Source organism: Salvelinus fontinalis, chromosome 21 (assembly GCF_029448725.1).
Source record: "Salvelinus fontinalis isolate EN_2023a chromosome 21, ASM2944872v1, whole genome shotgun sequence".
Lineage (NCBI taxonomy): Eukaryota > Metazoa > Chordata > Actinopteri > Salmoniformes > Salmonidae > Salvelinus > Salvelinus fontinalis.
The window spans coordinates 43,609,244-43,634,808 of NC_074685.1; the positions used below are offsets into that span (position 1 = coordinate 43,609,244).

At 44.5% G+C, this 25,565-nt stretch overlaps 1 protein-coding gene across 2 annotated transcripts in view; it reads right to left on the bottom strand.

The window, feature by feature from the left end:
* Positions 1-1,232: 1,232 nt before the first annotated feature.
* The window catches only part of slc12a2 (solute carrier family 12 member 2), a 74,859-nt gene continuing 50,526 nt past the window's right edge, over positions 1,233-25,565 (bottom strand). The window contains exons 14-27 of one of the 2 annotated variants that reach the window (XM_055875380.1): positions 25,246-25,401; positions 23,819-23,918; positions 22,025-22,136; positions 19,514-19,654; positions 18,497-18,603; positions 17,808-17,887; positions 16,611-16,751; positions 14,407-14,454; positions 10,555-10,671; positions 9,608-9,719; positions 8,304-8,390; positions 6,291-6,426; positions 5,939-6,006; positions 1,233-4,450 (exon numbers count right to left, since the gene is read on the bottom strand). In XM_055875380.1, the coding sequence (XP_055731355.1) occupies positions 4,315-4,450; positions 5,939-6,006; positions 6,291-6,426; positions 8,304-8,390; positions 9,608-9,719; positions 10,555-10,671; positions 14,407-14,454; positions 16,611-16,751; positions 17,808-17,887; positions 18,497-18,603; positions 19,514-19,654; positions 22,025-22,136; positions 23,819-23,918; positions 25,246-25,401 (1,541 nt within the window). In that variant the 3' untranslated portion in view covers positions 1,233-4,314. The remainder of the gene's footprint in view (positions 4,451-5,938; positions 6,007-6,290; positions 6,427-8,303; positions 8,391-9,607; positions 9,720-10,554; positions 10,672-14,406; positions 14,455-16,610; positions 16,752-17,807; positions 17,888-18,496; positions 18,604-19,513; positions 19,655-22,024; positions 22,137-23,818; positions 23,919-25,245; positions 25,402-25,565) is intronic. The other variant, XM_055875381.1, reaches the window with a different exon arrangement.

Consider the following 25,565-nt stretch of genomic DNA (forward strand, 5'->3'; position numbering starts at 1 on the left):
GTTGTGTGCTAATCGCTCTGTGGCTTGGTCAGAGAAACAATAGCTGTTTAATGAGAGGGACACAGGCACACAGGCAGCTAGTGACAGAGAGAGGCTTACCAAGGCACAGGGAGCTCAATGGCCAGCTTATGCACCATCGTGACAGGCTAGCCAAAGCTACCAGTAATGATCTGTATTAGAGTAGGACAAAGCGTGGGGAGGGTTACAACTGGTGTCAGACTGTTTGGCAATGTGTTTACACTACAGCACAGTTCAGGCAGGCTGCACAAGGGGAGCTATCGTGCTTGATAAACTGGCAAATATTCCCACCTGTAAATGGTTGTTCACAAGTAGCCTATATGAAAGCAAATAAGATTAAGAACATGTGTGTAATTGATTGCTTGAATGGTGTGTGTATTGTACTTAGTAATAGTTTGGAATGTGCTGCTGGTATGTCTTCAAAGTAAATTGATCTATTAAGTATACATTTAGCATAAACTGGGTGAATGCTGATTAGCCGCAGATATATACCCCAGGTATGACAAAACATTTTCTACTGCACTAATCACATTGGTAACCAGTTTATAATAGCAATAAGGCACCTCTATGGTTTGTGGTATGTGGCCAATATACCACGACTATAGGCTGTATCCAGGCACTCTGCGTTGCAGTCGTGGTATATTTGCCATATACCACACCCCCTCTGGCCTTATTGCTTAAATAATCCACAATGTTTTGGGATTATAAATGTACAGTATTCAACAAGATGGCTTCAACGTGTGTCTTGTTAACTGAGCACTAGATGGTGGTAGAGATGTGGATTTTCATCAGCTGTACTTCTGTGCAATGACAAATGAACTGAGGACAGCATTCAATCAGTTCTAGATAGTGGATTTCCAAATAGCGATTGCATGTGACTTGCACAGCAACATCTCCTGAAAGGAGGGAGTTAGACACTTGGTAGAGAAATGTTCAGTCCGGCTGCACTGGATTATTTATCAGACAGGTTTTCAAACTGAACAGGTCTCACCCTTGGACGTCTAGTTTCTAAATCCCAGGTCAACTCCCTCTATTTCAGGAGGAGATATGAAGCTCTTCTGCAAGTGCTACCTTGTTTAAAACCAATCAATAATGGATTGAATCCCAGTCAGACCAACTAGGAAATCAATTTGATGCTAGTTATATTTGGAGAAAGAACCTGAACAAACGTACAATTCCAAGAGATGAGAAAAAAAAACACCCAGGTACATTAATAATGATTGATTCATTTAATTTATTTATTGCAATAGATGTACAAAGTATTGGTAACCTTAAATGTTAAAATGTTAGAAAAAAAACATGTGACAGTTAACAGTACAGTATATCAAACATTACTGTTTCAACCAGCTAGGTAGATCACATCTACCCAGATGGAAGAGCAGGGGAAAACATCTTTAAACTGCTTTGTCAACACAACTTTTCGTTCAAAGGCATATAAAAGATAGAAATGTCCAGACTGAAAAAGAGAAACTGATTTTTTGTTGTTGATCAAAATGCAAAAATTAACATGCAAATTAATTTAAAACAAAAAGAAAAAAAACTTGGAGAATTCTAAACTAAAATAAATATATATCTTTCTCCATATTAACTTGCCATTAATATTCTACTCCCTTAATTTACCTAGTTAGACTACTACTTTTATTTACACGTTAGTTTTTCTTCGAGTTACAGTGTGAACTAAGGATTCTGAGTCATGAGAATTTTTGACTAATGCTTTTCTTCATCCATTGTCATGGCTCACAACTCAAGACAGATGGGAGGGGGGGGGGCTTTGGTTACAAAGAGGATGAAGACGTCTCAACATGGCGTGGATACCAGTTGCAGGCGACATGTTTTGGTCTCTTGGATAGAGCACAGTAGTGTCAAGTTCCTGCTAAATAATGACATTGATTAGGATGTTACAGTATTATACTCCTCACATCAATAAAAAAAAAGAACGCACCTTATTTGGTTGTGACATATCGATAGCAACTTTTTTTGTATTTTTACGTGACATCAACGACAAAGAGCCCCGCCCGGTTGGATTGATACATCTTTTCTTATTCATATATTTAAATATAAAATGTAGAGTAACCCGTGTTTTCGTTTGTAACATTGTCGCTTTGTAACAGTAACTGAGGGTTGAGTGCTTTACACACCAGTACACAGAACAGATCTTGGTTAGTAAGATTGTACCATCTGGTTTCTAAAAAGATTTACAATCCCCCAACCATAAAAAAAAAAAGAAAAGATAATGACATGCTTTGCACATTTGAGAGATATTTTTGATACACTAGTTATATATATATATATATATATATATATATATATATATATATATATATATATATATATATATATATATATATATATATATATATATATATATATTCATTCATAATCACATGGCGTAGTCATGGTCTAGATAAAGAACACAGAATGGGGAGATGCAGTCGTGTGGGTGGTAATAGTACAATGAACCTGAAATGCAAAGCACACTGCATGTGGATTTCCATGTGGGACTGAAATCTAAAAAACCTGTAGCTTGTTGAAAAGAAAAGCAACAGAAAGAGACCATCCCTTCATCAACTCCCACTTTAGTGTTAATCAGATTTACATTCAACTGACCCAAGCCTCCTGCCCCAAAAAAACTTTTTTAATTGCATAAAATGATGAGAACTAGGTAAGAGCGGGGCAATGACATGGTCGGCCTTATGACTACAATTTTTACTCTCCCGGAACAATGGCAAAGTGGGCTGACAATAGGTTTAAGGACCAGCCTAAATGGTCCAAAAATGAACTGAGGGACAGTGGAACCTTTCAAATAAACCATGTATGGGCTTTTATAACAAGTAATGATTACAGCTCATCTGCATAGAGACATGTATCAGTTCCCTCTTGAAACATGCTAATCCATAGCTTCTACCTACAATTTCCCCTCTTTTGAACACGGAACTAACTCAAACTCTGAACAAAGAAAGACACCCAGCAAAGTTAAGGCAAAGTCTTAATTCGGTTGTAAGGGCTAGACCGGTTCCTTTGTAGTCACTCCAATGTGGGGGACCTGAGGGCCTGAGTCCTAACTTGAGATATGAATTACCAACTCAGACTTTCAAGTCTCCTTTAGACATCAATACACAAATTCCACAAAAAGTTTGAGTAAAATTGGAGCGTCTCAAATTAGGATTCAGCCCATAGATTCCACTATGAAGACAGACGTCAATGAGGGGAACCTACTCAAATCCGACGTGGACTAAGAACTCAGCCGAGGGTTTTGCTGCTTTTGGTTGAAACACTTGTTCGCGTTGTCATGCCAGTTGTCTCTCAAAAGCTGCTGAGGCTAATCTGAAGCTAAACCCACTTCTAGTAATTTCTGACAGCATGTTAGTAAGACCCCTGGACCTTCCAAGTGTAGACCTGCAGATATCTTTGTTAAGAGACCATTCTTGGGCACCAACCAAATCAACTTTCAGAGTTGAAGTTGATTGCGTCTACTATAAAGTAAGTAGAGGGTGCTGCACTAAGAACACTGTTCAATTTCCACAGCTTAAAGGAAGACAAATGTGGAGTAAAATTAAATCAGAGGTCAGAAAACAATAGGAAACCGTTTAGGGAGGAGAAATAAACACCAGAATGCTTTTTGTTCCATCAAGTGGAGACTCTTTGCTAACCTCCTACAATCCACTCGCATAAAAACATTCCTAAAAAAACACATTTAAAACCCAATAACAAAATAACTTATCCATCTATATTCTTCATACCATTCAATCTGGGTAGAGTGATTCATAATTATATCCTCTAATTTCAACTGGAAGGCACATCCATAAGGCTATAAAAGGAGTAGCAAAGCATTCGGCATGGTTCTCTCCCAACACAAGAAAAGGAAAAATTAGAGGGTGATTATTGCTGCTTTGAGAAAAGCAAAAATGATCTAAATGAAAAACGTGACATCACGAAGAATCTGAATAAAAACAAGAATGATAATAACGTTGTGTGAATCGCATGAACAGATGCTTTCAAACCAGAGGAAATCAACTTTCAGTAAATTCAAATTGTTCACTTCTTTTGTGTGTTGTGTACAATTTGAAAAGAGTAGTGTGGATTTCCCCCCCGACCGACCCCGCCCCCCATTTCACATAAGAGCCTGGACCTCCAGAGCAACACCATATCCTTCATCATCATCATTATCATCATCATCATCATCATCATCAAATGGCTACGGTTTCTACCTTCATTGGAGTGTGTGTGTGTCTCTTAGGGCTAGCACTGGGATAGGAGGTGTGGGCGGTCCCAGAGGCAGCGTGTGTGTGTGTGATTTTAAGAGTAGAAGGTGAGGACGCTCTGGTGGTTGCCTCGTACCAGGAGGAGGGGAGGCAGGTCCTTGGACAGAGTCTCCAACCAGGACATGTAGAGAGCACTGGATACTGCTCCCTTTCTGGCCAGGGGCATGCTCCTGGAAGAGAGATATTAAGAAGTCATACAGTGTCCTTGGCAAAATGCACAAGAGAAAGTATAACCTATTGAGAAAAATACCCAGGGGGGGGGGGGGGGTTGGGATTGGGTGTATGTCCACGAAAGAGTAGTTCAGATTCACCCTAGGTCTGATTGACCATCACACTACTGTTACCTCACCGATACGGTCCCACTTCCTGGGCAGTTACATAGAGACATCTTCACATAGGCTGACTGTCAATCATGTGACCAGCTGCACCATCCAGTCCCACTTGATTTTATTGCATTAGTCTGGGTTTCCCTTCAGATCGCACTATCCATTTCAGACCTCAACCTCGTGCCCCATCCGTGTATCAGCACAAACTCAATCCCACACGCCTACTTCAATAAAGTGCATTATGACTAACAGACAGCAATGACACATCCTATTCCAAACATCCATTAATGAGACACAAAATGGAGGTCCAGTGACACTGAGGACAATGGGCTCCTTCATTATAGTGGTATCAGTATCAGTGGTGGAGGGGAGAAGAGCAGTGGTGTTGTGAATAGGATAGCAGGGACTGAAGCAAAGCCTAGCCAGTTGTGGAGAATGCAAAGACAATTAACCCACAGCCCTACTGAAAGAGTGTGTGGACTATCGTCTGTCTGTGCGTCGACTATTGTCTGTGTGCGCGTAGACTATCGTCTGTGTGTGTGTTGTGTGTGTGTGCACGTGGACAATCGTCTTTGTGCGCGTGTGCGTGGACTATCGTCTGTGTGCGCGGACTATCGTCTGTGTATGGACTATCATCTGTGTGTGCGTGTACTATCTATCGTCTGTGTATCTGTGTGTACTATCGTCTGTATGGACTATCATCTGTGTGTGCATACTATCTATCGCTAGTCCCGTGTAGCTCAGTTGGTAGAGCATGGCGCTTGCAACGCCAGGGTTGTGGGTTCGATTCCCACGGGGGGCCAGTACAAAAAAGTATGAATGTATGTACTTGTAAGTCGCTCTGGATAAGAGCGTCTGCTAAATGATTTAAATGTAAATGTATCGTCTGTGTATCTCTGTGTGTGTGGACTATCGTCTGTGTGTCCATAGGAGAGGGAAGGATTAGTGAGGAAGCAGTGGGAGAATGAAATGAGGATGAGAGGAAAATGGAGAGGGTAAATATAGCAGAGAGAGAAGAGGATGAAGAGTGGATTGAGAAAGAAAGGAGTGTGAGCAAAGGTGGAAGTTAAGTGGCAGAGAAGTGGGAAAAATTGAGGTAAGGGGAGGCCAGATGAGAGAAGGTGAGACCTGGGGGTGGGTGACAGAGGAAAATGTTTATGGGAGGGCTGCTGGCGTCTCAGTTTACAGGACAGCCAGCTGATTCACTTAGCGCCCATTATTGACAGACACGAGGCCTCCTCCACATCTTCACACTGCCGGTGGTTGCCAGAGGTCAAAGCCATAATGCCCGCACACAGGCAGGTTGCAACACACATTAATAAATCCGCTTACATGACAATGAGGTTGGCTGTGCTCGAGTGCTCCTTCAGCAGTTCGTTCAGTCTGATCTGACGATTAGTCTGAGAAGAATCAAAACAAAAATACAGGTTAAGTTGCATACACAAGCATTGGGTTACGAGATTACCATCTAAGACTGAAGCCACACTTGGCTGTAAGATAGGCTGATATCGGAGCACATTCCTCCCCATATAGCTCGTAAAATACATTGGGCACAATACATCATCGGCTTGGTTCCATTTCATCTCCTAGCATCCTACAGTTAGCCCCTACCAGTCCATGTTCACAGATCTGAAAGGACTGGATAGGAATAAGTGATATGGTGATGGCTAGTGGTTAGACTCACCTTGGCCCTGTAGAGTTCCAGCTCGTTGTCTGTGATCCTCCAGGGCTCGCTGGCCTTCAGTGCCTCTGCTGTATCCTGCTCCATGTCGTCCTCCTTCAGCCGGTACGGCTCGATCATCTCCTCAAAGGCAGTCACACTTAAACACCACAGGGGATCAAAGGTTGTTAAACCATTGCACAACACACAAAGTCAAAAGTTTAGACACACCTATTCATTCAAGGATTTTTCTTTATTTTTACTATTTTCTCCATTGTAGAATAATATTGAAGACATCAAAACTATGAAATAACACATGGAATCAAAAAAGTGTTAAATCAAAATATATTTTATATTTGAGATTCTTCAAAGTAGCCGCCCTTTGCCTTGATGAAAGCTTTGCCCACACTTGTCATTCTCTCAACCAGCTTCACCTGGAATGCTTTTCCAACCGTCTTGGAGGAGTTCCCACATATGCTGAGCACTTGTTGGCTGCTTTTCCTTCACTCTGCAGTCCAAATCATCCCAAACCATCTCAAATTGGGTTGAGGTCAGGTGATTGTGGAGGCCAGGTCATCTGATGCAGCTCCATCACTTTCCTTCTTGGTCAAATAGCCCTTACACAGCATGGAGGTGTGTTGGGTCATTGTCCTGTTGAAAAATACACGATAGTCCCACTAAGCGCAAACCAGATGGGATGGCGTATCGCTGCAGAATGCTGTGGTAGCCATGCTGGTTATGTGTGCCTTGAATTCCGAATAAATCACAGTGTCACCAGCAAAGCACCACCACACCTCCTCCTCCATGCTTCATAGTTGGAACTACACATGCGAATATCATACGTTCACTTACTCTGCATCTCACAAAGACACAGCGGTTGGAACCCAAAATCTCAAATTTGGACTCAGACCGAAAGGACAGATTTCCACCGGTTCAAGCAAGTCTTCTTATTGGTGTCCTTTAGTAGTGTTTTTTTTTGCCAGTAACTCAACAATGAAGGCCTGATTCACACAGTCTCCTCTGAACAGATGTTGAGATGTGTCTGTTACTTGAACTCTGTGAAGCATTAATTTTGCCTGTCATTTCTGAGGCTGGTAACTCTAATGAACTTATCCTCTGCAGCAGTAGTAACTCTGGGTCTTCTTTTCCTGTGGCGGTCCTCATGAGAGCCAGTTTCATCATAGCGCTTGATGGTTTTTGTGACTGCACATTTTCTGGATTCACTGACCTTCATATCTTAAAGTAATAATGGACTGTCGTTTCTCTTTGCTTATTTGAGCTGTTCTTGCCATAATATGGACGTGGTCTTTTACCAAATAGGGCTTTCTTCTGTATATCACCCTTTGGCTCAAACGCATTAAGAAGGAAAGAAATTCCACAAATGAACTTTTAACAAGACACACCTGTTCATTTAAACGCATTCCAAAGCTGTCATCAAGGCAAAGGCTGGCCACTTTGAAGAATATAAAATATATTTTGATATGTTTAATACTTTTTTGGTTACTGCATGATTCCATGTGTTATTTCATAGTTTTGATGTTTTCACTATTATTCTACAATGTAGAAAATAATAAAAAATAAAGAAAAACCCTTGAATGAGTAGGTGTTCTAAAACATTTGACTGGTACATTTGACACACACCGCAGTAATAAGTTTCATTCAAAATATATGTTACAATTCAAATTAACGCTACTGTATGTTACTATGCACAACAATCTGTTTCCAACTCGTAGAAAACATTGCGGCTTGCAGTCTACATTTGCAATACGCCACTTGAGTGTCCAAAAGGGAATTATCCTATTATTCATATTTGTGAATGTCAATATAAGGTTTCCTGTAAGTATTTAAGTGCTTGTAGACTTGTTGACTCCCAGCTCAAAGAACACAGTCTGCTTAGTTACTTCACTTTCTTTTTACATACATTTTGCAATGACAATTCAATTAAGGACAAATTTAAAAAAGAAACGGTCGCCAACCCACACGACAATCTGAGATCTGTCAAAAGGGAGAATCAATCATGAGAGAAAAACAACATACTTCTCTTTTTTGGGCTTGGTGTTGATGTCTCCCAGTACATTGATGTCAGAGAAGTCTATCCTGAACTTGCTGAGAAGTGTGGCCATCCTGAGGAGGAACAAATGCCTGATCAAATACTGAAAAGCCACTTACATCCAGAAGCTTTAGAGAGACTGCAAACACAAGCCACTGAGGGCACGAAGAAGCCATTTTGAAGTATCACATCAAACAGGTGCAAGCTGTAGTTTATATTTTGTAGGGGAAAAGCCGTTGTGGCTGTTGAGAGGCTCTCTCTTTATGACAGTCATTTCCCTAGGCTTTTTTCTTCAAAAGATTGGGATAACGTCTCCTCAAAACATCTTCAGCGTCGGCACACGGCGACTACAAACATGGAATGTCTGCGTGAGAACTGCAACTTTTTTTTATTTTCATATCAAAGGATACCGGAATCCTCAATGACATGCAGAGAGTTTGGATGGGATATTATTGCAATAAAAGAGGTCCAAGTATTGAACAAATGAAGTTCAAGAAAGATGGCTAGCCAGTAGTGAAACTCTGTTCAAATCAGCAAGGAAATGTCTGGTCCTGGTTTAATCAAATGTCTGGTCCTGGTTTTCTCAAATGTCTGGTCCTGGTTTTCAAGTAATAAACACACAAAATAAATGAGTTGTGGCACACGCTAAGATAAAAGGCTTGGGTTGCCAGGAAGGTGGTAATTTTTGCCAACAAAAGGGAGGCAGCTGTGGGGGGACAATAACAGTGAGGGACAGGACATTTTGGACAATAATACTACTGCCATGTGGGTTTGTAATACGCAGAACACAGACAAGGAGAAAAAGAGACAGAGACCCTAACCTGCTTATGTGAAGCGAATGCCACAGACGACGATAAAGCGTTTATATAAAAAGACATGCAGGTTTAATGTGGTGATGCAACAACGTGGGTTTAATCCCATCGGGCTGTGCCCATGCCAGTCAGTGTTTTTAGAAGGCAATCCCTGGCACCATTAACACACTGATATTATTCAGCAGTTTGAGTGAGTTCGCCAGACAGACTTAAATCTAGGCCATAAGAGAAAAGAAAAATGAATAATTAAATTTCTCCCATTATGCATGTAGCATTAAGTGTGTTTTAATTGTTGTTTTTTTAACCTTTTTTAAACTAGTTTTCCCCAGAATTTAACCTAAAGGTTCTTTGTGTGTTTTGTTGTCATTGTATTTCCGCATTAGCCTATGTCAGCAATCTAGCCATGAAGTTATTTCAGGTACTTTCAACACATTGGCATATGTAGAATAGCTCTACAGCAACTAGGACTATCCACTCACGCTCTGCGGTCGTGGTCGATCCTGTTAATCTTGCCTCCGATGAAGACGCGGATCTTGCAGTCATTCCACTTCTTCTTGTTGGTGAGCAGATAGGGGATGAGCAGGGTGAGGCCTGGCAGAGTCACGAGAAAGACAGTCACTCACCATCTGTTTGTGGGGCCATGCTGTGGTTTGTTCTTGCTGATGTGCAGAGTTGGGATATCTCTAGAGTCTGAGGGCTTTCTAGTGTCCTCAAAGCTGCAATGCCCATTTCTGTCCCCATTTCTCAGCCACAGATTGTTGACAACATGTCAACTATATTTAGTCTCCAATGTTTATTGAAACATATACATTTGTACAGAGAGCATTTGTTGTCTCTAAAATAGATTGTTACAGTTGTTGGTTAGCTAGCAAATCTTTGCCATAATAGCATTGACATGAAATCAGTCAAAACACCTCAAAACAAGACATGGTTTAAAGAACAAGATGAAACGAGCCACCTACGTTTCCCCACATGGCAGTTTCTTGTCATTGTTGCTAGCTATCTGGCCATTCAGAATCATAACACACTGACTTTTGCCCCATTTACGGGTGCACAGTTTGTGACGTTGTCAGCTAACCCATCTATAGCCTTAAGTGTTTTCCTGCGTCCCAACTATCTACTCTTTCTCCTGAAGTGCGCATTCTTCCCAACACATTCAAAAGCATTGGGTTAGTGTGAACATGGGCTAGACCAGTGTTTCTCAACCCTGGTCCTGGGGACCTGGTCCTGGGGACCAGGATTGAGAAACATTTGGTTAGACGGTTTCCACCATACTTCTATACAAATCATTATCTTTTAAAGGGGAGGGCAGGGAGTGTTTGTCAACTTAAAACTGGGGTATCAAAGCTGCTCTGTAACAGAAACACTAGGCAGTAAGTAATCATATAGCACCCCCTTGTGCTCTGGAGGACCAGACTTAACTCACCGCCGTCGTCAAAGAGCCACCACACGTCCACAGTGCCTTTGCCTTGTTTCCTTTTGAACAGCTGACTGGCGTCCAGTAGCCTCTGGTCGGCCACGTTCAACGTCTGGGGGCTTTTCTCTGTGGGGCCCAAAAATTGCCATGTCAGACACTAAGATCAAGACAGGACAGGAAGCTGTATGCTCACTTAGGGAGATGACTTCGGTAGGAATTCCTCTCTGTGTGTGACTCAGAATGGGACCGCAATCATAAAGTCTCTAGGATCAGTTTTGTCTTTTAGATCATAATGAACCAGATTATACAGACAAGAGGGACCTGATCCTAGATCAGCACTGTCTCCTAGTTTATATATATTTTTTGCCCTGGTCCCAGATATGTTGTTTGTGTGATCTTGCCAACTCCTAAGGTCATTAGCAAGACTTTGGATCAGGATATGTGTGATAGAAATCAAAGGAAGTGGGATCTTATGTGTATTTTATCTAACAGTCACAGTACAATGGAAACCTTCTCTGAAGTGGGCTCAGTGGAATGTAAACGGTGTGCAGTCAGTGAGTGTCTATTGTAACATTCCTTTCTCTGCTCTCTGTCTGTCTGGGACTTGGATAAGTAGACAGTAGTTATAAAACAGCTGTACCTGAAAAGCACATGACAAATACACACAGAGAGAAGAGGGGGGGGGGGGGGGGGGGGGTAGAGAGGTAGAGAGAATACAGAGAGGGGTAGCGAGAGAGACAGTACAGAGAGGGGTAAAACAGAGAGAGGGGTAGAGAGAATATAGAGAGGGGTAGAGAGAATATAGAGAGGGGTAGAGAGAATATAGAGAGGGGTAGAACAGAGAAAATAGAGAATATAGAGAGGGGTAGAGAGAATATAGAGAGGGGTAGAACAGAGAAAATACAGAGAATATAGAGAGGGGTAGAACAGAGAAAATACAGAGAATATAGAGAGGGGTAGAGAGAATATAGAGAGGGGTAGAACAGAGAAAATAGAGAATATAGAGAGGGGTAGAGAGAATATAGAGAGGGGTAGAACAGAGAAAATAGAGAGAATATAGAGAGGGGTAGAACAGAGAAAATAGAGAATATAGAGGGGTAGAGAGAATATAGAGAGGGGTAGAACAGAGAAAAGAGAGAATATAGAGAGGGGTAGAGAGAATATAGAGGGGTAGAGAGAATATAGAGAGGGGTAGAGAGAGAATAGAGGGGTAGAATGAGGTAGAAAAAGGGGGAGAGGAGAGAAAAGCAGACAAACCCCAACAGCAACAGACATGCCTGCCAGAAAGGAAGGGAGAGAGACAGTGACAAAGTACTGAAGACAGTGTCATCTCCGCAGAAAGAGAAGAAACAGGCACTAAAGACCGGCAGGAAGCCCAGCAAAGAAAGGATTTAGAGAAAATACAACGTCAGAGCAGACACACACGACGGCGCTTCAGGGACTGCGCTAGAGCTACAGGAAGCCGGAGTGAGTGCAAAGACAGGAGAAAATAAACATACAGGTTATTCCCAGAGCTAGGACGCTAGCCCTAACCCAGAGCTAGGACGCTAGCCCTAACCCAGAGCTAGGACGCTAGCCCTAACCCAGAGCCAGGACGCTAGCCCTAACCCAGAGCCAAGACGCTAGCCCTAACCCAGAGCCAAGACGCTAGCCCTAACCCAGAGCCAAGACGCTAGCCCTAACCCAGAGCCAGGACGCTAGCCCTAACCCAGAGCCAGGACGCTAGCCCTAACCCAGAGCCAGGACGCTAGCCCTAACCCAGAGCCAGGACGCTAGCCCTAACCCAGAGCCAAGACAGCTAGCCCTAACCCAGAGCTAGGACGCTAGCCCTAACCCAGAGCCAGGACGCTAGCCCTAACCCAAAGCCATTGACAGCTAGCCCTAACCCAGAGCCAGACAGCTAGCCCTAACCCAGAGCCAGACAGCTAGCCCTAACCCAGAGCCAGAACGCTAGCCCTAACCCAGAGCCAAGACAGCTAGCCCTAATCCAGAGCCAGACAGCTAGCCCTAACCCAGAGCCAGACAGCTAGCCCTAACCCAGAGCCAGACAGCTAGCCCTAACCCAGAGCCAGACAGCTAGCCCTAACCCAGAGCCAGGACGCTAGCCCTAACCCAGAGCCAGACAGCTAGCCCTAACCCAGAGCCAGGACGCTAGCCCTAACCCAGAGCCAGGACGCTAGCCCTAACCCAGAGCCAGGACGCTAGCCCTAACCCAGAGCTAGGACGCTAGCCCTAACCTAGAGCTAGGACGCTAGCCCTAACCTAGAGCTAGGACGCTAGCCCTAACCTAGAGCTAGGACGCTAGCCCTAACCCAGAGCCAGACAGCTAGCCCTAACCCAGAGCCAGACAGCTAGCCCTAACCCAGAGCCAGGACGCTAGCCCTAACCCAGAGCCAGACAGCTAGCCCTAACCCAGAGCCAGGACGCTAGCCCTAACCCAGAGCCAGGACGCTAGCCCTAACCCAGAGCTAGGACGCTAGCCCTAACCTAGAGCTAGGACGCTAGCCCTAACCCAGAGCCAGACAGCTAGCCAGGCAGGAAAGACTAACCCTAGATGACAGAGGAAGACGGTAACAAAGGGTGACAGAGTTTGCGCATGAGTGTGAGAGCAATAGAAACAGAAAAGAAAACCAAACTCAACCAGGTTCCACGGTTCGAAAGCACATGACTGCGAGTGAGAGTAAGAGAAAGAGAATTACAATAAGGCAACATGACAGGAAGATAATGTGTGAGGGAAGGGAAAGGGGGATACAGTCAGTTGTACAACAATGCATTCAACTGAAATGTGTCTTCCACATTTAACCCAACCCCTCTGAATCAGAGTGTGGGTACGGGTGATGCAGGTACGTGTGCGTGCACGTGGGTACGTGTGTGTGCGTACGAGTGCATGCGGTGAGCGCGAGTGAGTAGGTGTGCGTACGAGTGCATGCGGTGAGCGCGAGTGAGTAGGTGTGCGTACGAGTGCATGCGGTGAGCGCGAGTGAGTAGGTGTGCGTACGAGTGCATGCGGTGAGCGCGAGTGAGTAGGTGTGCGTACGAGTGCATGCGGTGAGCGCGAGTGAGTAGGTGTGCGTACGAGTGCATGCGGTGAGCGCGAGTGAGTAGGTGTGCGTACGAGTGCATGCGGTGAGCGCGAGTGAGTAGGTGTGCGTACGAGTGCATGCGGTGAGCGCGAGTGAGTAGGTGTGCGTACGAGTGCATGCGGTGAGCGCGAGTGAGTAGGTGTGCGTACGAGTGCATGCGGTGAGCGCGAGTGAGTAGGTGTGCGTACGAGTGCATGCGGTGAGCGCGAGTGAGTAGGTGTGCGTACGAGTGCATGCGGTGAGCGCGAGTGAGTAGGTGTGCGTACGAGTGCATGCGGTGAGCGCGAGTGAGTAGGTGTGCGTACGAGTGCATGCGGTGAGCGCGAGTGAGTAGGTGTGCGTACGAGTGCATGCGGTGAGCGCGAGTGAGTAGGTGTGCGTTGGTACGTGTGCGTGCGAGCGAGTAGGTGTGCGTTGGTACGTGTGCGTTGGTACGTGTGCGTTGGTACGTGTGCGTGCGAGCGAGTGCGTGTGCGCGTGGGTACGTGTGCGCGTGGGTACGTGTGCGCGTGGGTACGTGTGCGCGTGGGTACGTGTGCGCGTGGGTACGTGTGCGCGTGGGTACGTGTGCGCGTGGGTACGTGTGTGCGTGTGACTGGGTACGTGTGAGTGCGTGTGTACGTATGCGTGTACGTATTCGTGGGTACGTGTGGGTGCGTGTGAGCGGGTACGTGTGCGTGAGTGGGTGCGTGCAGTGAGTAGGTGTAAGAGGACATGTGAAAGCAATAGAAAGAGAGAAAAGGAAAGGTAAAGAAACTCAATAAGGTGGACTGCCTGCCTTTTCTCAACAGCGGCTTCGTTGCGGCTTTGCGTTCATCATCGTCACCTGGATCATGTAAAAACAAAAAAGATGGAGGGAGAGAGAAAATGAAAAAAAAAAATACAGAGAGAGAAATAGAGAACGGAAGGGTTAATGTTTTTGTTGCTGTCGCCATGATGGGAAACCCATCTACCCCACTACAATGAGGGGATTTTTCTGGGGTGGGGAGTGGGTGTGTTGGGGGGGGGGGGGGGGGGGCACTACGTCAGTTAATCCCTGCGCCAAACAAAATGGAATGGGCATCAGTGGTAACACCAACTGTTGGGGTCTCTCAGGGAAGGAACCCCGGCAATGGTTAGAAATCTGGAGTCAGAAATCTCCACTACTGGCTTAGTAGTGGACGAGCACTTTTGAGAGTTTTAAGACAGTGGTTTAGATGTTTGACTCCTTTAAAAGCTACTGGAATAGTGTGAAGACAGATTAGTGTAACCAGTGTTTCTAGCCAGGACTCTTTAGTCTTTAGAGGGCAAAATCATTTTCTAGAGGGCAAAATCAGAAACACTGCTTTACAACAACTTAACAGTTTAAATAACATACTAAATAACTAGGTCTAAATCACTTAACAGTTTAAATAACATACTAAATAACTAGGTCTAAATCACTTAATTCTGAAGAATTTGGGGGAGGTTCTCTGGTAGTGTCAAAAGTGTGAAAGTAATGTACGCAAGTAATCTGAGAAAAATAATTAAGCTTCCGGCATTAGAATTGCTTACTGCTAAGCCGATTATAGATGTGACATTAATCTTCAACTAGCTGTTTTCGTCACTTGGCACTAAAAGGTCACCATGTAGTACAAACATGTACCTTAGTTTAAGTAGTCAACCGGCATGGACACAAACACCCTCTCTCTCCATCAAACAAGTGCACACTGAAGTATTCACACACACACACGTCAGGGTAACATTACAAAACCCACACAAACACACAGCTTCAGATGCTCTTCATTATTGACTGTGGGAGGGAATTGAGTGAATCGTGAGAAATGTCACTTCCTCTGTCACTGCACAGGATCAGGGACCTGATCTTCCCTATGGGAGGAAATAGAATTCAACTGAAGTTCCCAGCCTGTCCATGCTGCACTGTGGGAACAGTTTCCCTGTTTGTTTGGTCATAGTTGAAGGAGGAAAACACACACATTTTAGTGAAGCAATGTGTGTGTGTGTGTATTTGGGTTTGTGTGTGTGCATATGCGTCTAAGTGCATGAGATGTTTGTGTGCATGTGTGTGCGTACACGTACGTGTGTGTAAACAAACAAGGACAGACACACACACACTGTAGTGAAACCATCTGTGGGCTGTGGACTAACAAACTGGGCCCAGTGGGAAGGCTGGGGGTTACGGGGTCAGAGGCCACTTCCTCTCTGAGTAGGGCGACTTACAGGGCCGCCCACTCAGTGGATCCTAGTGACTGGCTGGCGAGATATAAGGGAGGCCTTTGAGAGATCTAGAGGGGATAGGGAGTGTGGCGATAAGAATTCTGAAAGCAGTTTACATCCTGACCTTTCTCAAGCACGTTCACATTGTGATTTCACAAGAAACCTAGTTCACTTTGGCACAGTATCAGACCATCGAATGTCATCAAACGCCAAAGTTTCCATACATGCTGACGTGAAGTTATGGACAATTAGGTTGAGGAAGAGGGGTGAACCAACCTTACTGCTCCTGAAGAGCTATTGTTTTCTTCCTGTCCAACTCTCAGGACCTCCATTAGCTGAAGCAGGTATGTGCTCAAAACCACTGGTGTAGAATCTAAGTAAAAAGGCACTGGACGCGTGTTCCTGTTTATGTGGGATACTTTAGAATGACGCTTGTAATGGGAAATATGATGAATTACTTTCCTGTATTTGAGCCTATAATTATCTGCTGAGGCTCACTACCTTTGACCTGCTTAACTGCCAGTATCAAATGTCTGCCAACGTTGAGCCGAGGACACACTGACAATGTATCTGTGACACTGTGTGATTCTGTAGCAGCTGATGTTGTGACTTCTGTCGGTGCTGTGTGATTAATATCAGAGAAGACTCGTTAGACATTTTCTCTGCTTCTGATCTGGAGGCGTCTCCCTGTTGCAACTTGTAATAAACCGGATCGATTTTTGATTGACATTATCAACAACTGCGCTCCTTTTGGTTCACCTGGAAATTCCCATTACAACTCCTGACCTTTCTGGATGGCTGGGCTGTTCTGGACGCTGGTGGCTTTGGACGAGGGCTTGGATGAGTCTCCGTCAGAGTCCTTCATGTCGATGGACACCACCACATCCTTCATCCCCGACGTTTTCTCCTGCGACGACAGCAGGTCATCTGCAAAACAAAGCTAAACTATTAGCCAACTAAAACTGACGTTACCAGAACATCCTGCAAACATGGTGAACAAATTACCTGCGATGCTAAACTATTAGCATAACGCGAACAGAACATCCTGTTAACATTGAAAATAAATGACCTGCAAAGTAGCCCGGGCTGAGTGGAAAACAACTTGAGCAAGACTCCATTTTGTGTCCACTAAACACAGAAGTGGCCAGTAACTGTTAAAATGTAGGTAATTATCTTGATGATGGGGTTATTTGATGGGTGAAAGGGAAACAGTGTGTTTGAAAATGGCCAGCGAGCCATTTGGACCAATTAAGGTGAATTTGGGTGGACTTTTGGCTGCGTAACAAACCAAGTCAAGTGACTGGACTGAGGAAGATTAATTCAACTGAAAAGTACACAGTTAGGAACTGCTCGGTAATATGATACAGCCGCTTCCCACAAACAAGCAAGGACTTGGGCCTAACTTTTTCCTTTAATGCAATTATCTACATGTATTGACTAAGGTTTATTGGTGAAGGAATGGTGGTCGAGTAACATGCCTACTCTTCAACCAAGACATCATCTTCACAATATGTAGAAGAAAATGGGTTTCAAATCCAGGGGAAAGAAAAAGGTCACCCTTCAGGTGAAGATGAATAAGAAGGTTAACAGGAAGTGACTGCGTGGGACCCACATGATCTTCTACAATCTGCAGTTGGACTGTGTTTGGAAAGCAAATCTAATAAAACATCTCTTTGAGTTACTTGTTTAATTAAATCGCTCTCTCCAACTGGCGAGAGCCACATTGAGTTAAAGAATCACACCTCATTATTGGTTGCTCTCGATTCCCTGTGTAGTCGCAGAACATATTGACATGACGCAGCAAAGCACTGGTGCTAAATTCATTTTCTCAATAATAAAATAACGCTTTATGAGGAAACCAATATGAGACAAGGTGATGAGATTAGTCGTTTGGCAAGAGAGTGTTTAGCGTGTGTGTGTGGGTGGGTGGGTAAGAGTATCATGTCGTTTGGTACAGAAGTGTTACTGTGTGTGTGAGTACACCTTGTTCTGAGATGTGGGACACGTCTAGACCCTCCTTCAGTCTGAGGACCACGGCACCGTACTGATAGTCAAAAGCATCACTGAAAGACAAACAGAAAGAAACACGTGCTGTTGGCATTTCACAGGAAGCCGCTTGACACAGAACTGGGCCCGGCTCTGTGTTTACGTGTATAACACACTACATTAAAACCTGTACTTTTCCACTTGGACAAAACACACTAACCAGGCTAACGCAAACAAACAAGCTAAGGACTCAGGCCAAAGCGAAATGCCTTACTGGTAGATGTGGGAACTTCATGATGATGTGAAAACTGCCAGCCAGACTTCACCCAATTAATAATACTTTGATGTCTATAGGTGAAGCTAGCATAAATTGAAAACTAAAGAGCACATTCCTATAAGTATTAGCGTAGCTTTTAATATACTGTGGCTGAACCATCTCTAACATTCCAATCTAATACAAAAATTCCCACACTTTACACCAGGAACTGATTCAACCTAAATCCATTGGTTAATACCTACGTGACTCTGATTAAGTTGATAAAGGTTTTCAGAAGTCCAAGCTCTGTGTGTGTGTGTGTGTGTGTGTGTGTGTGTGTGTGTGTGTGTATATAAAATGACTTTTCTAATCCGGCATCTTTGTGGACAGCCTTTTGACAAGGTGGCTTGCGAGGCCCCTGCTGACTCACTGGATCATCTGGATGTAGGTCTCAACGTTCATCATGTCTCCGTCCTTCCAGTCGTTCTTGAAGCCAATCACCAGAGTGTTGGGCCTCAGACGACCTAGGCCAGCCGCCTTGAGAAAACACAGGTCAAAACATCCTAAAGAAACAACTAAATAAATCACGGTCAGGAGTTTAACCCCCCCTCCCCCTCAAGTGACACAGCTGTCAAAGGCACTGCATTGCAGTGTTAAAGGCGTCACTACAGAGCCTGGTTCGTTCCCAGGCGGTGTCACAACCGGCCGTGATCGGGAGTACCATTGGGCGGCGCACAATTCACCCAGCGTCGTCCGGGTTGGGGGGGGGTAGGCCGTCATTGTAACTAAGAATTTGTTCTTAACTGACTTGCCTAGTGAAATAAAGGTTCAATAAAACATACATTTCACACGGTGCTGCATCTACCAAAAACCAGCTCACGCAATCGCTTTCAAGCATTAGAAAAAAGGCTGGTTGGCAGGCAATCATATCAAAGAGCACCATCGGCATCAGGGTCAATTCAATCTCAATCCATCATTAATTCTAGTTTTCAGTGTCAAATGACAATTCCATGGAGTTGAAATGGAGTTCACGCCAATGCTCACTACCGTGGGTTTCAATATATTTTCATGCACTTTGACTGAATGTACTTGAACTTTAGGATAAATAACGACAACTTTGTACAAGGTCAAAGGCTTGTGTTTCAAGGGCAACTAGAGTAGGGTAGCAGGTGGCCTAGTGGTTAGAGCACTGGGCCAGTAACAAAGGTTGCCCGTTTGAATCCCCAAACCGACAAGGTGAAAAATCTGTCATTCTGCCCTTGAGCAAGGCCGTTAACCACCCACGCCTCTGTTCCGGTTGGACCTCGTGTCACATTGATGATAAAAATACCTTTAATTCAAATAAGTTATTTTAGTTCTATCACAATTTATGTACTTAAAATTACTGCCCACTTAACTTCTATGGCTTGGTACACTGCCAATAATTGTAACGTTTGTCTGTTCTCACCTGTAGCAGATACTGGGTGCCCTCCCGAATGTCCTCAGCGAACACGGGTGTGTAGAATGCCTTGGTCTCGTTCTTCATCAGCCAGCGCTGGTAACGTGTCTGGTCATTGGACAGCTCTTTGAAGTTGGGCCTTCTGGAGCCCTGTGAACACAACACAAAGAAAATAGAGTCACGCTAAAGGCTAAGTGTAGTATTTAGTCACTCTTTAACAAAACAGAACCAATTCCACCTTGCAGTCAAATCACAGCTGGATATATTTACGGTACTAATCGTTATAAAAGGTTCTCAAGTTGTCCTGAAAAAATCCCTAATTCAAACAACCACTCTTAAAAAGGCCTATCCATGGAGTCTTGCTTATATCTAAAAAGAGGGCCTTCAGCGTAAGAAGCAGCCCTAAGCCAGAAAAGGTACCGCCATTATGAGTGAATGTTTTCACTGTTGGCTTGTGTCGTTGTACTTGCTCTTTTTTTGCAATAGAGAGAGTGAGGGTGTGTGTGAGAGAGAGTAAGCAAGACAAAGAGAGGGCACTATATTCCGCAGTACACCCAGTGGACTTGGAGGGATATTCTGCTCATGGAGAGGCACGCCACATTCTTTCCAACCGCTAAGCTAAAAACTGCTCCTCGCTCAAATTTTTTTTTAAATGCCCCTCTAAAATCACCATTTAATCAACACCCATCTGTTTTTGTGACTACCTGGACCTACCACTTGGTTTTGAAGTATTGAAACCAAACCATATGATTTGAATGACAAGTATTTTAATAAACATGAAAAGGTGAATGTCATATTAAACTGCATATAAACAATGTAAATAGGTCAGGAGCCAGACAGGGAACAGAAGGAATGAAAATGAATAGCCTACAAAGAAATACATTGTGAAGCATTTTCGAGTGCGACACTAGGCTGATAGGGACATAAAGCACTCAGCATTTAAACAACATTTCGTTGTATTAAATCATTAGTTTATAAATTGCGCATATAGGCTGTGACTTACTTAGAATTAAATACAAATTAATCTAAAAATGCCTTATTAGGCTTGGTCTGAATATATTTTTAGAAACACCAGTTTGGCCAGAGTCTGTGGCTTCAGGCTCGTGCCTGGAGAGCAGGCCGGCAGCAGAGAATATCCTCTCCCCTGCTTACAGAGCAGGCCGGCAGCAGAGAATATCCTCTCCCCTGCTTACAGAGCAGGCCGGCAGCAGAGAATATCCTCTCCCCTGCTTACAGAGCAGGCCGGCAGCAGAGAATATCCCCTCCCCTGCTTGCAGAGCAGGCCGGCAGCAGAGAATATCCCCTCCCCTGCTTGCAGAGCAGGCCGGCAGCAGAGCTACTAGGAATGCTGAACACCCTTTGTGGCACTCTTGCCAGGCCGGGCAGAGATGCAGTTGTTTTATTGATTTTTTCTCTCTATAGGTAAGGCCTAAAAGTTCAAAACGTAAAGCTCCTTGAAACTGGGAATATGCCGGCCCTATTGAACCAATATCAATTATGGCCTACTGTATAGATAATATAACAAAAATGAACAACTTAAGAGAGCCAATTTTTTTCTTTATATAAGTACTTTGCTACAATGACACTCTTAGCTAGCTACCCACCTTGTTCCTCTCTGTTAGCATGTGCACCTAGTACACCATCATGCTTTCAGGATACGGGTCTTTTCACATTCTACAATGATTCCTTAGTTGTGGACACCACATCACCACACTCCCTCTCTTGCTCTTGGTCCTCCTCATCTTTGTAAGACACCTTGATTTTTGCACCTGTGTTTCTTCATGAAAATATTTAGCAAACTCCATGACAGTAGCTTAAGTAGCTATAGCAGCACAAGTAAACTACAAATGCATGCTGGTCCAGGCATGCTCTGAGCTCGTGAAGTGGGCGCTACTGGAGAGAAGTTGGAGTGGCCAATAAGGCCGACGCTCCAGCCTCTGGGAATCTCGCTCCAGTCAAATTTGGCACGCTCCACTCACACACTGGTGGAGACAAATTGATTAAGGCCAGAGACTTTTCGCTGCTATTGACAGTAGAGTCTCAGTAAAGTGCCTTTTCACATTGTGGGCACAGCGGAGGGACGATTACATCAGCCTAGTCGTCACACCGTCTTATTGGACAGGTCATTTTATTGCCCCCAGGTGAGGGATTTAGATTTAAAAAGTAGCTAAAAGTCGTAAATACAAAACAACTAAAATGGGAGCAATGACTCACTCAACAGGAAATGTGGATTTTAAAAGTAAACAAGGGACTAATAAGAGCAACACAGGAGTCCAGAACAACACAGGAGCCACTGTGTTCGGTTTCCTGTAAATCGGTCCTAATGGTCTTCATGGGAGTTAATACAGCACTTAGTCACCTGCAGTCAACAAGAAGTAATTATGACATTGTTCATCTATGGCTCAATGGACCCTATGAGACAAGTGAAAAACTATGAAATGGAGCCCACACTGTGCCATGGTACGGTTATGGGATGGAGCCAAAATGGCCTCCGGTTGGGCGACGTCTCTGGTTACTCACCGTGCGAACATGGCCGCAGATCATTAGGCCCACATTCTTGGTGAAAGCGTGGACCAGGTGGAGCAGAGCCGGACGGGAGTTGGGGTAGCCCGTCATCACCAAGCACTGAGGTCTGTTATACAACAAGATCAAAACAGAGTTAGCATTTAGCTAACATCCATGCTAACAGTAAGTGGCGCACAAATTAACACAAAGACCTAACCCAGGAGTGGTAAAGCATGCACCCAGTAGCTGTCTAGGTGGGTTGACCAACAGCCACCGCTGGCTTAACCATTTTGACTTTTTTTTCATTGCTAGGTCACATGCACACAGTACTTAATGCGTCATCTCACACCGTGTCTTCTCATGACCTTGAGAGAAGACGTGGTCATATCCTCGATGAGGATTGAAAACAGACAGAGAGCTCCAGAGTAGCACACATCAAAGCAAATATGTTAAGCACATGGGATTAGGGGAGCCAGGAAGGGGGGAGAAAAGGCCAGGAGTAACATGTTTGAATTCTGACGACAATGTCAGACGCTCCCCAATCCCTCGCCAGCCGACTAATTGCCATTGGAACGCTTCCAGGGCAAACGGCGCAGTCCGAGTAGCATCTGTAGCGCCTCGTACAGTCCATGTGATAGCAATTGAACAATAAAGCGCAAGGTTGTTGTGTTGTGGCTCGGACAACGTCGACAACGGTTTCATCGTTTTTTAAAAATTCATCTGGTTCAGCTCTACTGAAGCACTTTTCCTATATCAGTTTCTGAACGAGACCCACTGGGTATGCTTGATTAAACTCCAGGTAAGTTTAATCAAGCATCACTAAAATGATAGTACTAAAGCATCACATATCTAGTTAGTCAGATAAAAAGGCCACTGCACAGTAGACCACAGTTGAGAAACGCAGTTCTATACCGATACTCTAATCCCCATGCTCTCTACCGTGGCTAGATAATGACCAATGCTAGGTTTCAGAGAATAGATGGTCTAGTCTAGCTCCTTTGTCCTGAAAATAGATGGTTTAGTTTAGCTCCTTTGTCCTGAGGCGAGGGAGTGCGAAGGATGCCAATCATATGCCATTGTTGTCCCAGGTGTGCAGTTACACAACCCTCTCCAGGGGGTGTGTCGTGCCGAGACCAAGAGAGGGCTCTGGCTGCAGCCTGACTCGACAAACAGCAGTTTCCTCCCCCGCTACCCCGCCTGCAGCCTGAGCCTACTGCAGCCTGATCTATAAGTCACAGTGAGCATGCGTTAGGGACGACTCGCCGAGCAGCATCGAACGGTAATTAAGTGAAGGAGTCGTCGTTAATCAAATTTGCCAATCAGATACTTTTAGAACTATGAGGGCAACAGCCTTTATGACAATGTGAATGATAGAGATTTCCTGAATACGATACATTTTACCCAGTAAATATTTAAAAAGTAACATAATGAAACTTAAACACCGGAACGGACGCCGGTGGTGAAAATTAGGCGGTTTAGTGACTAAAGAATCTAGCCTTTCGGGCTCACGAGTGAAGCAGCGGTCTAAGGCACTGGATCTCAGTACAACAGGTGTCACTGCAGTCCCTGGTTCGAATCCAGGCTGTATCACATCAGGCCGTGATTGGGAGTCCCATATGGCGGCGCACAATTGGCCCAGCGTTGTCCATGTTTGGCCGGGTTAGGACATCATTGTAAATAAGAATTTGTTCTTAACTGACTTGCCTAGTTAAATAAATACGGGCGAGCGCATTTTGAAGACGAGACATACCTTTCCTTTGGTCTAAGAAGTGAAAGCGTGTGTATATGGGAATGGGTTCTGTACAGTACCTGAAGTTCTTGATGTGGTCCTCAACACTGCTGAGATGCAGACTGTGGGTTAGGGCTTGGTGGTATGTCAGAGCCTGAGTGGAAGAGCCCCAGTTCACATCTGGAAGACAGGACAAACAGTCACATTCTGGAGTCAGGACCCTGTATGGGTGGCCATTAAGACGGTCAGGCCACTGGGGCAACTTCCATGCAGTGTGGGACTCAGTAGGGATGCTGTGTACGTGTGTGTGTGTGTGTGTACGTGTGTGTGTGTATGTGTGTGTGTGAAGCTGTGATGGAGAGCATTTGTGTATTAGAGATGCATGTCAAACTGAGTGTGTGAAGCCATGTGTGTATTTGTGGGTTCATACAAAGCCTCTCTGTAGATGTCTATATTGGTGTCTGGTGCTCTGCTGGGGTTTCTAGCGCAGGTCAGGTGTGTTTACCCAGAGGTCCCATTTGGGGCCTTCCTATCATCTGGGGACCCAGATAGCCATCTGACCCCTTTGGGGACCTCCACAGCCAGGCCAGAGAGGCTGAGCACCAACACAGGCGAGGGCATGTAGCAGCATGTAGCTGGTCCCCCACATGCTGCACCCTCCCAGCTCTAGACATTTCAAAAAGGCCCCCATTTAATGTCACACTGCCTTGCGTGGGCGGGTAGCTTAACAGAACGAGCCAGCCCTTTGGCAAATCACCATAGAAACACCGGAGGGAAAGTCTCTTCATGTACTAGATAACGTCATAGAAGGAACAAAAAGTTGTTCAGAAATCCATATGCTAATTAACAGAAAATCTAAGTTTCCCACGAAAATGTTATTTTCTAACCTGCAAATGGAGCCACAAGCCACTCTTAATGCAATATCATATTGTGAATAGCCAGCTCATTCCGGTTGAATTCAGACAGTTTCCACAACCCTGCGTTTTGCTATAAATACATTTAAACCGTGTTGGCCTGGGCTGCACTGCAGCAGAGGGTGCATAACAAACACCTCATTGTGATGCAAATGCTTACCACTTCACCAAAATACACATGTGCATCAGCAATAAAATAACTTGAAATATCAATACTGGGACCTGATTCACATTCTGTGTTCAAAGCATCTTTGGGCATCAAGGGACTGACTTCCAGTGCACTGTGCTAATGTGGCTTCATCATAGAGGATGACATTTCAGTGGAATCAAAAGAACTAGGCAATTATTTACGTTAAATGGTGAAAGTGTAATTTACATCGATTGACCTTCAATAGGACCTCTTTCGGGAAATGTTTTTTGTAGGCTAATTCATGAAAGATTCTGCTATAATTTGTAAAGTAAAATAACCGATAATCCACGTCAACAATAATCAACATCAAGTTTCACAATGAGCACCTATCTTGGCAAAATAACACTAGTCGATGTTGAGGCAATCCAAGATGGCCGACTTGGCCTGTTGACGAGTCACTCACCGGGCTTCTTGTAGCTCACGTAGATGTAGAGGCCCATGACAATGACGTTGGTCATCAAGGCTGCCCACCAGTTGATGACGAACATGACCACGCAGCACAGCACGGCTCCAGCCAGGGACACCCACATGTTGTAGTACTTGAAGCTGGGGCGCCATCCTAGGGTTCAGCGAAACGTTAGGTGAACTTCCTTAGAAGGACCCTCATAAAATGCACTTGAGGGGTCAGCCATACCAAGGGGTGACAGCATAGGACATTTGTCCTTGTAAAAGACAGAGGGGCTGGTATGGGAATTATATAACCAAATTTAAGGAAGAAAATGT